At 39.7% G+C, this 16,388-nt stretch overlaps 1 protein-coding gene across 3 annotated transcripts in view; it reads left to right on the top strand.

Moving 5' to 3' along the window:
* The window catches only part of LOC147422694 (uncharacterized), a 127,682-nt gene extending 125,308 nt beyond the window's left edge, over positions 1-2,374 (top strand). For all 3 annotated transcript variants that reach the window (XM_086502636.1, XM_086502637.1, XM_086502639.1), the window contains one exon: positions 1,684-2,374. In XM_086502636.1, the coding sequence (XP_086358762.1) occupies positions 1,684-1,809 (126 nt within the window). In that variant the 3' untranslated portion in view covers positions 1,810-2,374. The remainder of the gene's footprint in view (positions 1-1,683) is intronic.
* The last annotated feature ends 14,014 nt before the right edge of the window (positions 2,375-16,388 follow it).

The raw sequence follows: 16,388 nt of genomic DNA, 5'->3' as shown, positions 1-16,388 counted from the left end.
TATCCTGACCATATGTGAAAGTAGGTGCTGATCTCCTGATCCATTGTGGTGTGGTGTGGTGTTAAACACCATTACCTTGGTTTTACCAAGGTTTATAGACAATCCACTATCCTCTGTAAACTGTGTAATGCATCCAAATGTCGTTGCATACCCTCTAGTGAGTCAAAGATCAACACAATATCACCAGCATATAACAACCATGGATCCACGTCCCTGCCAGCTGAGCACCTCTATCGCCCTCTCTGTCAATGTAATCAGACACCTCATCAACATACATACCAAATAGAGTAGGAGACAATGGGAAACCCTGTTTCACCCCAATAGTGATTTGAACTAAGTCAGATATCCCCTCTGGAGTGCGTACATGTCCCATCACTGATCTGTATAAAGCCATAATCCCCCAAATCAACATTGTGGGTACTCCCATATCCTGTAGTCTGCGCATCAATCGAGCTCTCGGTACCATGTCAAATGCTTTGCGGAAATCCACAAAGCCACAATAAATCGGTCGCCCATGTGACCTGCCCTCCTCAATGATGGCTCTGAGTGTCAAAATATGATCAAGAGTGGAGAAACCCCTCCTGAAACCAACCTAACCCTTTGCCCGTCCCTCACCCTCTGCCCAATTACTCAATTGCTGCTCAAGAATGGATGCATACAACCGTGCCACTGTGTGTCCAACCATAATAGTGCTATAATTCCTAGGCTCTGTAGGATCCCGTGCCTTGAAAATGGGCACAATAGTAGACAACCTCCAAGTCTCCAGTAATCCCTCACACATGACACGATTGAACAACACTGCAAGAACCTCTACCAGCATATCCCTAGCATGTATAAAGTGCTCCGCTACTAGACCATCATGATCATATGCCCTCCCGGTCCTCATCCTGTCAATGGCTCTAGTTACCATCTCAGCGGTAAAGAAGGTGCTCGTAGGTGGGCATGGCTCTATAGGATCTAGAAGGGTATAACGATGTCGCATACTGGCCCCACACATCAAGAGAAGTAATCACTGGGGGAGGGGAGTGCTCATGAAAGAGTCGCCATGCCTCTCCTGAGTCTCTACTCAAGAACAACTGATACAAGTCTCGTTGACTTCAACATCTCTCACACAAACTCCAAGCACGTTATTTTGTATTCTTGTACTTTGTTGTCAAAACTTCCCGAAGAAGAGGAGTGAGGTCTTAAGGAGACTATGAGACCCGAGGGCAAAACGGACACAATCGTCACACACTTGTGGAGAACTTGAGACCCCAAGAGGAGGACATAAACTCAAAAAAAGATCACTGTCATAAGCTTCAGTTTAGGAGGGCGGTTCTTGTGGTTAAGCTTAGCTTATTCTCAAATCATGTAGACACCCTACTTGGCACATAACAGACAATAGTCATGCACATCAATTTTTGTACAGTCCCACCTAAGATTTGTGTACTACATGGTGTCCCAAGACGGTTTATTTCACGATGTAAGGAGTGTCTCTTCTCTCTATGCATACATAAGCGGCAATGCATACTATTTAACACATTTCGCAAGCAACACAATTTTCATTCTCTCTTCTCATCATAATGGCTCTCTAATTAATCCACCCTAATATTCATAATACTCAATTTTCAGATTGAAGAATATATTGGCTTCCTTGTTTGTTGCTTTTATAGTAAGATGTGTTTTTAAGTGCTATGATTTCAGGAAAGAGAGAAGCAGCTAGCCAAATGCTGTTGGGATGATGAGATGGAGGTAATTTATCAGCAGTACGAAGCTGAATGCCGTCACAAATTTGAAGTAGTCGCACCAATTGAGCAATGTGCACCATAACAAACACAAAAAGTCACTTGCTCATCACATTTGTAACAAGCAATGAAGTAGAGTAGTTAAGAGACAAATAGGAATCCACCATCTTTCTACTATAAGGGGACAAAGTTCTTGTCAATTCTTGGCCCCGCTATTGTTACATAGCATATCCATGTTTTCAACCATCAGGGATTAGCTGAGTGCCTGGTTTTTTAGCGTACAAGGTGGCTGGTGCCTCTCTCTCTCTCTCTCTCTCTCTCTCTCTCAGGTTGCCCCTTGAATAACAGGTCTTGAATTCAACATTCCTTAAATAGACCGTTGAGGTGTCTGTCAAAGCATCATGGGATATTTCTCTGCCATCAATCCCACCGCTCGATCTTCGCTAAGGGCAGCCTCTAGAGGGGGGAAAGGCTATTATTAGAGATTTCAAGACTCCATCCCTACTTCAAAGATGTAGACTTAGATCTTTTACACAACTATGCACAATTATTTTTCTGCCAATGTAATATTAAGCTCTCACGAGTCATGAGGGCTTGGTATGCACAGATGATAATGAGGTTCAACATGGTCTTGAAACAAAGCGGTTTCAAAAAAATATTGTCTGAGCACATGGTTTCTCTCACTATATGAGGCGCAAAATTGGAGTTTTGAGTCCTATAACAATAGTGAGAGTTATACATGTGAGAAACATAAAATTCCAAATTTAGATATCAATATAGGCAATGCGTTGTGAAAACTTGTTAGAAACAAGGATGACAAAGGCAATCTAGTATCTATTGACTTCCCAAGTGACCCAATAACTTTGGTGTGAGCTCAAAGGAAAAAAAATTATGGGTAATCTACAAGGCCTATCACAATCCTAATAGCATGCACTCTTTCCCTAGAAGATCTCCTAAAGGTGGATGGGGAGAGATTTCTAAGTAGAAAAATGGCATTGGGTAGCTATAGCATATAAATCTTGAAGCAAGAGTTTTTTTCTTAAAAGACTTGTGTTAGATGAGATGCTCTCTAAGGATTGAGATTATATGCATGGAAGAGGGCACATGGCTCTCACAAAGACAATATGCATTGAATAGTTTGTTAAAGTATGTTATGACTGATTATAAGACGATTGCTATACCCTTGGATTAGAATTTGATGGTGCAACATGGTTGGGTTTGAGAGCCAATTTATGTAGCTTACAAAGAGGACACATTTGCATGTAGTGGAGATGCGCATTGCCTATGTGAGTGCTACTTGGACCATATGCTCTTTTATGAGGTTGCCACAGTTTTAGCTTTGTGGTCACACAAGTGCAGATTGGGTTGGTAGTCTAGCAAATCAAATATCTACTAACAAATTTATGTTTTCATTTGGGTGGGAGTGTTATCACATGAAATAGTATAAAAGAAGTAACCCATGATTTTTTTGTTGTATTAAGGCTAGTTGTCTTTTACTTGGATAACCTTAGTAGTATACAATTAGCTCTAGCCCTAGTGTTCCATGCAATCACAAAGCATATTGAGGTATAATACACTTCATCAAAGATAAGAGTCTGGCTAGTAGCATTGGCCTTAGGTACGTGAAGTGGACGGGCAAAGTGCAGGCATCTTCATGAGGGCTCTAGGAGAGCTCAAGTTGAGGCAGTTTTGACCAATGCTTGGAGTACAAGAAATTGCATTGATCTTGAGAGGATGTGTTCAAAAATCAGGCTTTAGCACTTCTTGCCTTCTCTAATAATGGCATGAGGTGGTGAACACATGGATCAATGCTCGTGTTACTAAAGTTGGACCTCACTGACATGGTCTACCTACTGAGAGTGATGGCCCTTATCTTGCTAGATCACTCATTAGTGGTTTCACATTGATTAGCATACATAGTCACTCTATAACCTTGTAATTCTTATGTTTTGTAGACCATATTATCATTTTTAATAGAGTGAAGAAGCAACAGATTTCAACCTTCATCTCCATTGTAGATAAGTAGTACAATATGTAGTCAAGTAGTACAACTAGGAACTACGAAAGAAAATGTCAAGAGTAGTGTCAAGATCATTTAAGGTGAGCTCAACAGTAGTACAACAAGTTAATAAGTTATGACATCGATGAGGACATATAATCAAGCATTAGAACTAGAAATCGCTAGGGTTACTTCAGAAAAGTCGAAATGATAATGATAATTGTAAAAAATACTTAAAAGTTCTTGAGGAAAAGCCAAAGACTAAGCATGTGAAGTCGAGAAATGTGCAAGACACTTTGTGTCACGTATGCATTCAAAGCATGTCCAAGCTAAACGTAAGTGATGTCTCACACTAAGAAAAATTGAGAGGTGGAGTGAAGAGGTAAACAAAGAGAAAAAGCCACAAATTTTCATACATGCATCAATAGAGTTTCTCTCATACGCTAAGAGGTGAAAAAAAATCTTTCTCCTTGGGGTCACTGGTACTAAAACTTTTTTGCCATTGAAACATATTTGTACAATATGTTCAAAATGAGGCATCATGCTAGCGATCAAAACAAGAAACCAATCTATAGATGAAACACGTCGTCATCTTCAGGGTCGGACAATAGTAAATCTAAACTTTAGCAAAGATAGAATTCTCACTTGCAAAAACTTTTTTGCTATTGAAACATATTTGTACAATATGTTCAGAATGAGGCATCATGCTAGCGATCAAAACAAGAAACCAATCTATAGATGAAATGCGTCATCATCTTCAGGGTCGGACAATAGTAAACCTAAACTTCTTAAAGCAAAGATAGAATTCTCACTTGCATCCATAGAAACAAGATAGAAAATTTATTAGCCTTGGATATGTTTTACAGGTGTCAAAGAACCTATCAATTGTGATCCATGTCATACTTTAAAAATAATCAATTTAGCTACTTTCCTAAAATAAACAAAGTTTTGAAGTAAAAGAATTTTTGCATACCCATCGGAAGGCCATTACCCCTTTGAGATGGGACTAGTTTAACGTTAAGTGACCTACTTCCTATTCAAGTATAAGTGTCTTCACATTTTGAAAAAAAAATCATATTCTTAAATTATTGAAAAAAAAGAACACTTTTCATATGATGTGACTACCATCAAGGAAATATTTTTATCAATGGTAGTCCTTGTTATTAGAGTAAATTTCTTCTTTATTTTTAATTTTTAATCTTCTTATCAACGGCAATCCTTGTTTTCACTACGACTCTCTTTTCGATTTCTTACCCTAGTCCAGACCATTGTTCCACATTGTTATAGTAATATCAAGGCAATCAAAGAAGACCCCAATGTAACTTTCATTCATTATATAATCTACGTAACCAGAGCAATGACGAGAAGTCATCAATCCAAGTAATCCATCCAAGTTAAAAAGGACTTACGAACAAGGTATTGCACAAGAACTAGTTTTGCATAACAACTCCAAAACCCAAGATTTTTTCATCATGGTGCCAAACATCAAATCTGCAGTTTCTTTATAAGTATTTTAAAAATAGAATTTTACCAATGCTTCTCTCTCTAAGGGCATGATCAAGGAATCGTACTTCATGTATAGTGTTACATGCAGCCAGTATTCAATTATTTTGGCAACATAAGAATGCTTAGCATAAATATCACACTATAGTCCACAACGTTTGCAAAGTCATGCATAGACTATGAAAATATGAAGGAATGTATCAATGAAAGAGGCCAGCAACTCTTACAAATCTAAAAAATTATGGCAACCAAAAATCAGCAATACAAAAACCATAAGCAATGCTCAAGCGTGCTTGTATGAAAACCACAAGCAATGCTCAAAGATATTTGTATAAGAGAGCACTCCCTATAGAGAATTCAAATATTTTTGGAAATGGGAGTCTTGCCATAACAGGTCTAGCCAAAGGTAGCAAGGAGGGGTAAAGCGTTGCCTAAACATTAGTGATTCGAGATCAAAAATATGAGCCATAACTTCCTATTATCAAAAAATAACCACTACTCTAGGACCATTTTCAAAATCAACATCAAACTTTTGTTAGAATCAACCAAGCATAATGACCAACTAAAACTAAGTATGAGCAAAATAACACTAAGGAGATCAAAGGTAGTTGGTGAGATAAAAGGACGGCTATCCGGTAAGGGGCATACCCTTTAAGCAGAGTATTCCCGTTTTATAAATAATTTTAGCCAAAAGAGATCAAGACAGAGGACTACCGGACTTCAATAAAAATGACTACTTCTAATTAAGCCAGTAATACATTGATTTCCCAAAAGCAACACACATAGTGGTAAGATATGTCCATAAGGTAAATAAATTTCTTGCTTAGCAAACCAGTCAAGTGTAGCTCACAATCCTTAAATTAATTTCCAGATATTAAAAACCAAAGTATAAAGATAATAAGAAATTACTACCATGAGCAAGTATCTCAAAGACTTGCAATTCGTTGTCTACAACCAATCAACAATGCATTAATGCATCTAAATTACATAGTCAATGCTTGCCAATTATACTAAAAGGCCAAAGCATTTACAAAATCTATTAGAAGCATGACTAAAAAATAATATAAGTCAACCAATGAAGAAAACCCTTCAAGGCTACACCTAGTCAAGGAATAATTTCTCGCTAGAGTAGGTCAAGTTGATCCAAAAAGTGCAAACAACCAAATCATGATAATCTTAGTATTACAAGAATACCATAGCATTAGAGTACTATCAAAGTCAAACCAAAACAAGTCAATAATCATTCAATTAAGAAAAGACCTATAGAGAAGATCCTTCTCCAGTATCTCCATGACGATCAAAGAGGAGTAAAGATCAGAATAAGCATCACCCAATAGGCTGGCAACCACAAGAAATTCATCCTCAAACACATCACTTCCTTTTTAGAAACTTGTATCAAAGACACCCAAATTTGGGTTAGCAATTGAGTGTTAGATCAGAGAATCTACAAAAAAGATTAGACACCTCAAAAACTTAGCACCAGACAGGTTGGCAACCACAAGACCTTCATATTCAAACACATCACTTCCTCGACAGGTTGGCAACCACAAGAACTTCATCGTTAAACACATCACGTCCTTTTTAGAAAGTTATATCACAGACACCCAAATTTGGGTAAGCAATTGAGCATTAGATCAAAGAATCTACAAAAGAGATTAGACACATCAAAAAATTTGTTCTTTTTGAAAAAATTAGAATGCCTTACATGTATACAATATTCAAAAACTAGTAAAATAGGACAGAGAGGTATCAATATCGATGACAATATTTAGTAAATTAGTAGAGCTAGGAACTAGGAAATAAAATATTGAGATTATCGGACAAGATCATTGAAAGTTGCAACATCAATGAGGTTATCTAATCAAGCATTAGAACTAGAAATAGTTAGGGTAACTTCAGACAAGTAGACCTAATAACAACAACTGTAAAAAATACTTAAAAGTTTCTTGAGAATAGTCCAAGGCAAAGCCAAAGAGTAAGCATGTGAAGTAAAGAAGTGTGCAAGACAATGTGTGTCACTCATGCATTCAAAGCATGGCCAAGATGAAGGTAAGTGATGACCCACACTAAACGAAATCGAGAGGTGGAGTGAGGAGGTAAAAAGAGTGAAAAAAGTCAACAAATGTTTATGCATTCATCAAAAGAAGACGTTCGTGCTCTCCCACACACTAAGAGGTGCAAAACAATCTCTCTCTTTCTCCTTGGGACTCAAACCCCCTTCTTCATTATTCGTGTGTGTGTGTGTGTGTGTGTGTGTGTGTGTGTGTGTGTGTGTGTGTGTGTGACTGTTTTTACTTAAATAATAACACATAAATGAACTTTAACATTCAAAAGACAGCTCGCTTTAGAGAAAAGACAATGATTAGTACAAAACAACTCAGTCTTAGAATTATCTTTGTACATGGCTTATGAGAATGAAGCCTCATTCTAGTATACAATGATAATGACTCATTAAAGAAGTACTTCCAAGTAGTAGGAGCAAGTGTAATCATGGACACGCATTTGCTTTAAGCCAAAAAAAATCCAAGAAAGAATAGAGTCCTCACCTGCATCCATCCAAACAAGACAACAAATACGGTAGTCTTGGATGTGTTTAACAGGTGTCAATGGACTATTTCAGTTGTAATCCATGTCCAACTTACAACTTTTTTAACTTAAACCATTGTCCAAAGTGTTCATGTATTCCAGTTCTTTGATTTATTTTGTAAAAAATGTTTATTATCCCAAAGATTTATAAAAGTACTTATAAGTATGGTTTCTATATATCCCCATTGTTTATTAGACCTTAACTAGATAATAGCATACATATCATTCTGATTAGAAGGCCACCACACCTTCTGATCCAAATGTCTTAATCCCCATATCATCTCATTAGTCTTTTAATATCAGAATTACTTTGCCAGTTTTGTCAAGCTCCAGCACCTCTAGCTTTTTTTAAATATCATGAAGCCATAAAGTATCCAAATCAAAAAGGCTTTAGCTATCTCTCAACAGAAAATTCCATTGATAGTTAAAGGTATCAAGCTCGGCTATCTTATCAAGTAAAACCAAATTTCACATGCCCTCTTTGTTGGGTATAAAGCCCAATGTGGTCACCCAGGTAAGTGGGCGGGCGGCCTCGTATGTACACATATTCTTTTGTAAAAACCTAATAAGAACTCACTATGCTCTACACATTACAGTAGAGCGATTTCACCATATCGTCGTGCTCTTCTTCTAGCACTCTCTCTCGCGTCGCACTTCTGCTCGTACTCCTTCAACTGGTATCAGAGCTCAGATCGAGGCTCGGGGCAGCACTGCAGGAGGCTAGAGTCACCAGTTCAGATTGGAGTGAAATTCGACAGGCAAAGACACGGCCCCAAAGACAGGTGTGCTCAGAATTTCATTCTGAGGTCATCTCGGTCACCGTTCGGCTTCGACAAAGTTCTGCGCAGGCCATTTTCGACTACGTGGTCTCAGCGGGTGCAGATCCGACTCTGCAAATTTGGGGTTTTCGGCCTACGACTGCAGGTGCTGAGGATATCGACACTCCCAAAGTGTTGATTTGTGGCTGTCTACACATCGAAGGACGGCTCACAGTTCTTGGAGGCGTGTCACATACGACATGGGCGCATCTACACACAGACTGTAGGCAACATCCACTAGTTCATCAGGTAGCTTGTGTTTGCTGCTTGATATTCCAGATTTCATCCTGACATTGCAGGTACTTCCACATGGGATGTATTGTCAGAGATGATGTATGTCTGTTGAGGGTTTGTTGGCTATGAGTCACGCAGCAAACAACCGCCGCAGCGGTTACAGCATACAATGGGAAATTTGTGGATGTATGACTTTGTGGGAAGTCTATGTACTGTCAGATTTACTGCAGCCTTTGTTGAGGGTCGAGTGAGGATTTATTGAGCTGGGGGATTCTCGAATGTTGAGATCCTTTCGGTGATACAGGTCTTGGAGCGATCCCTCGAGCACCCTTAGATAGGCAGCTAGGATGTATTGACTGTGAGTTAGACAGTTGGGATTGCATCTTTGCTTTACTGCCGTTGAGGCATTGTCGCAGTCTATGCTTACAGGACAGTGACAGGACAGTGAGAGACAGTACAGGTGCAGGATAGGTTTACCCGCAGCTTACAGTGTCAGAGAGACAGTGTTTTTTGAGCTGTTTTTGGTCTGTTTTTTGAGTACACCAGAGCCATTTTACAAAGGAGACTCTGCCGAAATTTATGCAGAATCTGAAGCTTTCTTGGTTCATTTGACAGGTTGATATTGGTTCAGAGGTCAGTTCACAGGGGAAACTCTGCCGAATTTTTCCCAGGAAAGTAAACTACTGTGAAGCGTAGCTATGGCTCGATCACAGGACACTACTCTTTACAATATCAAGAAGCTAGATGGAACCAATTTCCCATTGTGGAAGAAGCAGATTTGGCACGTGTTGGTACAAAAGAAGCAGATAAAACCTATAAAGCTCAAGGGGATAAAACCAGAAGATATGGACGAAGATGAATGGAGCGAAATGGATGAATTGGCACTTTCTACCATTATGCTGACTTTGGCAGAAAGCGTTTACTTCAATGTAGCAGACGAGATGTCGGCTTATCAAGCATGGATAAAGCTGAGTGATCTTTATGAGAAGCAGAGTGCAGCTTCATAGGTATATTGGCTTAAGAAGCTTGTTGACTTGAAGATGAAAGAAGGAACACCTATGTCCAATCATCTGAATGAATTCAACACAATCTATAGTCAGTTGTCAGCTCAAGGTGTCAAGTTTGATGAACCGGTTAGAGCTATGTGCCCGTTGATCACATTGCCGGAAAGCTGGGACACTTTTCGCACAGCTTTAAGTAATTCTGCACCTCCATATGGTTTGAACATAGCAGGTGTAGAAGGAAGTCTACTTACTGAAGAAACCAATAGAAAGACAATGGACAAAGGCAAAGGAACATCCTTAGTTGTCAGGGGAAGGACCAAAGAAAAGTACAAAGGTGGAAAGAGGAATCAGTCTCGTAGCAAGTCCCGCAGTGCTAAAAGCAAGAGTGACATAGAATGCTACCATTGTGGCAAGAAGGGTCACATGAAAAGAGACTGCAGAGAATGGAAAGCAAAAAAAGGCAAAGAGAAAGCTGAAGACCATGGTGAGAAGAACAAGTCCTCAGTGAAGATTCAAGAAATAAATGTGACAAACACTGTTGCAGAGGATGACAGTCTAGTGTCAGGAGACATCTACTTCTTGAAGAATACAATGGACTCAACTCTTCTTACAGCATCTGATGGAAATGCACTGAGTGACTGGATTATAGACTCAGGGGCATCACTTCATGTGTCTCCAAACAAGGAGTGGTTTACCTCTTATGTGACCACTAAAGATCATGTTCGGCTAGGCAATGGGCAGACATGTGAGATCTTAGGTGTTGGAGATGTTCAATTGAAGTTTCAGAATGGCTCTTCTTTCACGCTGAAGAATGTGAGACATGTTCCCGCAATTACAAAGAGCTTGATCAGCACAGGTTTACTTGATGATGTTGGCTACATCACCACTTTTGGACAGAACATGTGGAAGATATCCAAAGGTTCTATGACAGTAGCACATGGAGTAAAGTCTGGAGGACTTTACATGATTTATGTATCAAATGTCTCTAAAAATGTAATCAATGTAACCGAGCAGCCGAATGTTTCTTTGTGGCATAGCCGGTTAGGACATATGTCCAAGAAGGGAATGGAAATCTTGTCTCGTTCTGGTTATTTGCCTGGCTTTTCATTTAATGATTTTGAATTCTGTGAACATTGTCTGTATGGTAAGCAAACACAGCAGCCACATAAGCATAGAAGCAGTAGAAGAGATACACAGTTGGCACTTGTTCATAGTGATTTGTGTGGACCTATGCCTAACCTATCTCTAGGGGGAGCTTCTTACTTTATGACATTTATAGATGATTACTCGAGGAAAGTATGGGTTTACTTTCTCAAGCACAAGGATGAAGCATTTAGTGTTTTCAAAACATTTGTGACACTTGTGGAGAATCAGAGTGGCAAGAAGCTTAAATGCTTATGCACTGACAATGGTGGAGAGTATGTTTCAAAGGCCTTTCAGGACTTTTGTGAGTCAAATGGTATAAAACGTGAACTTACTACTCCTTACAATCCTCCTGAAAATGGTGTTGCTGAGAGGATGAATAGGACCATACAAGAGAAGGTCAGAAGTATGTTGTCTAATGCACGGCTGCCAAATGGGTTTTGGGTTGAAGCTGTATCAACAGCTATTCATCTTATAAATAGATCTCCTAGCAAGGTTTTGCAGAAGGATTCAGTGCCAGAGATGGTATGGTCAGGCAAAATGCCCTCATACAAGCATCTCAGAGTCTTTGGCTGTGAGGCATATACTCACGTTCCAAAGGAATTTAGGAACAAACTTGAGCCAAAGAGTAGAAAGTGCATCTTTCTAGGCTATGGTAATTCTGGTGAGATGGGGTACAAACTTTGGGATCCCGAATCAAGAAAGGTTGTCCGCAGCAATGATGTTCACTTCAATGAATCCAAATATCATTCTAAACCAGAGAGGGTTGAGGAGATTAGAAGAGTTGTCTTCCAAGAAGATGGACCTGCACGTGCAAGACAAAATGTCAGGGCTCAAGAGGAGCAAGGACAGGATAGAGTGGAACCACAGGTTGTGGCTGAGCCTGAGCCACCTATTGTGCGTAGATCTGGACGTGTCACGCGACCTCCTGATAGGTTTGTTCCATCTATGAATTATGTCATGTTGACTGATTGCAATGAGCCTTCATGTTACAATGAAGCAGTGCAAATGAAGGACTCCGAGAATTGGCAATTGGCCATGCGGTCAGAGATGACAGCTCTGCATAAAAACCAGACATGGAAGCTAGTTAAATTACCACGGGGCAAAAAGGCTCTACCCTGTAAATGGGTTTACAGGTATAAGATCACCACTCATGATAGTCAACCAAAGTACAAAGCAAGGCTTGTTGCCAAGGGCTTTAAGCAAGAACAAGGCATTGACTTTGATGAAGTCTTCTCTCCGGTGGTCAAGATGACTACATTGAGATGCTTTCTTGCATTGGTTGCCATATTAGATTTGGTGTTGCAAAAAAATGGATGTCAAGACAGCATTCTTGCATGGTGATTTAGATTTGGAAATTTACATGCAGCAGCCAGAAGGGTTTGTTGAGAAAGGCAAGGAAGATTGGGTATGCCAATTGTTAAAGAGTCTTTATGGCTTAAAACAATCACCGAGGGCATGGTACCATAAATTCCACAAGTTTATGCTTTCTCAAGGCTACAAACGTAGTGAGTTCGATCACTGTCTATATACAAAGAAGGCTAAGGATGGCAGTTGGCTGATCCTTATTTTGTATGTGGATGACATGTTGATTGCTGGCAAGCACTTGGAAGAAATTTCAGCTTTGAAGTCAAAGATGGCAAAATCGTTTGACATGAAAGACATGGGTGAGGCAAGTCATATACTTGGTATGCGCATTGAGAGAGACAGATCAAAGAAGTTGATTTGGTTATCTCAAACAGAGTATATTGACAAGGTTTTGCAACGTTTCAATATGGAGAACGGAAAGGCATTGAGTGTTCCATTGCCACCATATGTGAAACTTAGCAAACAAGATTGTCCTGTGTCTGAGGAAGAACAGGCTGAAATGGATAAGATTCCATATGCGTCTGCAATGGGTAGTTTGATGTATGCAATGATTGCTACTCGCCCAGACATTGCATTTGCAGTGGGAGTAGTAAGTCGATACATGTCAAACCCAGGCAAGAAACATTGGGAGGCAGTGAAAGGAATATTGAGATACCTGAAAGCTACAAAGAGTATGCGTATATGCTATGGGAGTCAGGAGCTAAGTGTAAAGGGTTTTACAGACTCAGATTATGCAGGTGACTTAGACAACGAAGGTCTACGTCAGGGTATGTCTTTACATTGGCTGGTGGAGCAGTATCATGGCGTTCTAGATTACAAGATTGTGTTACTCAGTCTACTACAGAGGCTGAATATGTTGCAGCATCAGAGGCATGCAAAGAATCAATTTGGCTTAATCGACTAGTAACAGATTTGGGAATCAAAGAAGAGATGCTTGTGTTATATTGTGATAGTCAAAGTGCTATACAATTGGCTCGCAATCCAGTTTATCACTCAAAGACAAAGCATGTGGATGTGAAGTATCATTTCATCAGGGAAATACTCGAGGATAACCAACTTCAGCTTGTCAAAGTTCACACCACAGAAAATCCTGCTGATCTACTTACAAAAGGACTTCCCTCAGAGAGCTTTGCGCATTTTCGCGAGCAGTTAGGTGTAGGGTAGTACATCACTTCTCTACATCTCTTGTATATTAGCTTGTATAGTAGCTTCTCTCACACTTAAAGTACCACATTGGACTTTAAGTGGGAGGTTGTTGGGGTATAAAGCCCAATGTGGTCACCCAGGTAAGTGGGCGGGCCGCCAGGTATGTACACATATTCTTTTGTAAAAACCTAATAAGAACTCACTATGCTCTACACATTACAGTAGAGCGAGTTCACCATATCGTCGTGCTCTTCTTCTTGCACTCACTCTCGCGTCGCACTTCCGCTCGTACTCCTTCACTCTTGGGCTTACAAAATCCATCATACCTCAGTTTGTATGCCAAATGAGAAGAAAACATATTAAATCAAGTCATCTTAGCTTTAACAAAGTTAAAAATTTGTTGTACCCCAATGATCAACATAAAAAGTGACACCTTTCTTTAAGTTGGTATCCTGATATGAGTTTAGTATCAGCTAGAACAAAGGTTACTCCAAAGTATGCAGTAAACAGTCCACAAAGTATAAAGATCAGTCACCCTTTGGGGCTAGTCTTACCCAATAAGCCATTCCCTTACCTGTGAGTGCCAAGGGTGTATTAGTCAAAAAGACTATCAAAGCCCATTTAATGGCAACCCTCTTTATATCACAAATCTTCAAGTACCACGGCTTGCCAATGTCCATAGTGTCGGATAGAGATCCTAGAATGACCAGTAACTTTTGGAAGGGTCTCTTTGAGAATTTAGGGACAAGGATAAACTTCTCTTCGGCCTATCACCCGCAAATGGATGGCCAAAGTGAAATAGCTAACCTAACATTTCTTGATCTACTAAAATCCTATGTAATGGAAGTGGATCAAAGGTCCCAATGGGAGAAGTACTTACCCTTAGTGGAGTATGCTTACAATAACATTGTACATACTTCTAGGGAAAAGCACCTTTTGAAATGATAGAGGGAAGATCAAAAAGTCCCTTGCTACTTAAAGTACATGGAAAGATCTTCGTTGCAGATGAGTATAGCCGAGACCTACAAGAATCTTTCCAAAAGATTAAGGCTGTTATCTCTATCTCACAGCAAAGGCAAAAGGCTGCTGCTAATAAGCACAGAAGAGCTCAAGCCTTTAAACAAAATGATTGGGTCTAGCTTAAATTTCCCAAGGCTCGATTAAGGCACACAACGGGCAAGAATCATATGGGACACCAAAAGTACTATGCTAATTTAGCAAAAAGGTACTATGGTCCCTTCCAGATTCTTAGATCAATCAATTAGATGGCCTATCAACTCAAGTTGCCCAGTCATTGGCTCTTACACAATGCTTTCCATGTGAGCATATTAAAGCCTTACACAGGAGAGCCATCTCAAGAACCAAACTATTGAAGATCCATCGGAGATCGAGGACCAAGAAGAGGTATTGCAACCCGAGTCCATTCCCCGACATGAAGACAAGGTATTGAGAGGCGGTAAGTTTACCCAACGTTATCTTATTAAGTTTAAGAACTATCCTTTTGAAGATGCTAGATGGATGCAAGGCATTTAAAGGATAACCTAAACCTTGTCAATGCTTACAATGATTCCCTAGAGTAAGCAAATGTAAAAATGTTTAAATGAACAAAGTTTTTGTCTTATAAGACTCTATTTTTCTTTATAGTGAGCACATGTTAAGAATATGCATGCTTAGGTTCATGTTTGCGGAGACAACGTCTCCCGAACACCAAGTACAGCTTGTCACTCTACTATAAAAGATTGATACAGACTAATGTGCAGACATGCTTGCGGCAGCTAACGCTCTCAAGCACCAAATGGACTAGTCCTCTATTCTGGGACAATGTCGTAGGATAAACTAGGGGTCCTCTACCCGCTAGCAAACGGACTAATGACTAGGATTTATCGTCTCTACCTCATGGTCGAGGACGACTATGATTTCAAGAGAGAGCTAATGTCATAATAACTAATATCTAATTCTCCAAAATTATTTTCTCATGTTAAACTGATCATTTGATATATGGAGATACCAGGGGGAGCAAAATCTAGATATTGGAAAGGCTACCAGACCGGTCTCAACGGGGGATCCAAAGGAGGAAAAATAGGGATCCAGATGGGGAAGGTTTGCTAAAGAGAAAAGTGCATCAATGGAGTTTAAAAAGACCTTTGGGTTCAACTCCATTAAGACTTCCATAGGGTAAAGTTCCAACTTTTTAGTCTACAGGTCCTAGGCCATGGGAACCATTCCCAGTGACTAAAGTGCTATCTTGTAAAGTCAACAAAGTACTCCAGCAAGAAGACAAGAGAGAGGGCAAGCTGGGATGAGACAGAGCACTCACACACACACACACACACACACACACACACACACAAGCTTACCTTTACACCTGAAAGCAAATAGGACACATGTCAGGCATGCAAAAAAACCCCCAATTTTTCCATAAAAGAATTAATGAAAATTAAACACCCTAAAAGAATATTGGACAGTCAAAAGGTCCAATGAGAAATAAGCAGCCCACAAATTTTCTTAATTTCTATTGGCCAGAAGACTAAAAGGTCCAATAAGAATTTAGATAATTAAATTAATTATCTAAGCTTTTACAAAAGGGAAAAAAGTTGGACACTTGTCACAAGGCTCTTAACTTGGCATCTCAAATGCTATTGGTTAAGCTTTTCAAGGGCCAATAGGGAGCTAACATGAGTAAAAAGCTTTCTCAAATGCTATTGGCTAAGTTTTTCAAGGGCCAATAGGAAGCCAGCCTGAGTAAAAAGCAATAGGGGTCGCCCAAGAAGAGAGAGAGGACTAATTTTGCAAGGCATTATGGCACACACACTCACGCAAACTCATGTGTGAAGTAAAGAAGACTATCTTCTTCTCAAGCTTT

This window comes from Adiantum capillus-veneris, chromosome 27 (assembly GCF_014529385.1).
Source record: "Adiantum capillus-veneris isolate H3 chromosome 27, ASM1452938v2, whole genome shotgun sequence".
Lineage (NCBI taxonomy): Eukaryota > Viridiplantae > Streptophyta > Polypodiopsida > Polypodiales > Pteridaceae > Adiantum > Adiantum capillus-veneris.
The sequence above is the reverse complement of the archived record's forward strand: the minus strand, read 5'-3'. Positions and strand labels throughout refer to the sequence as shown.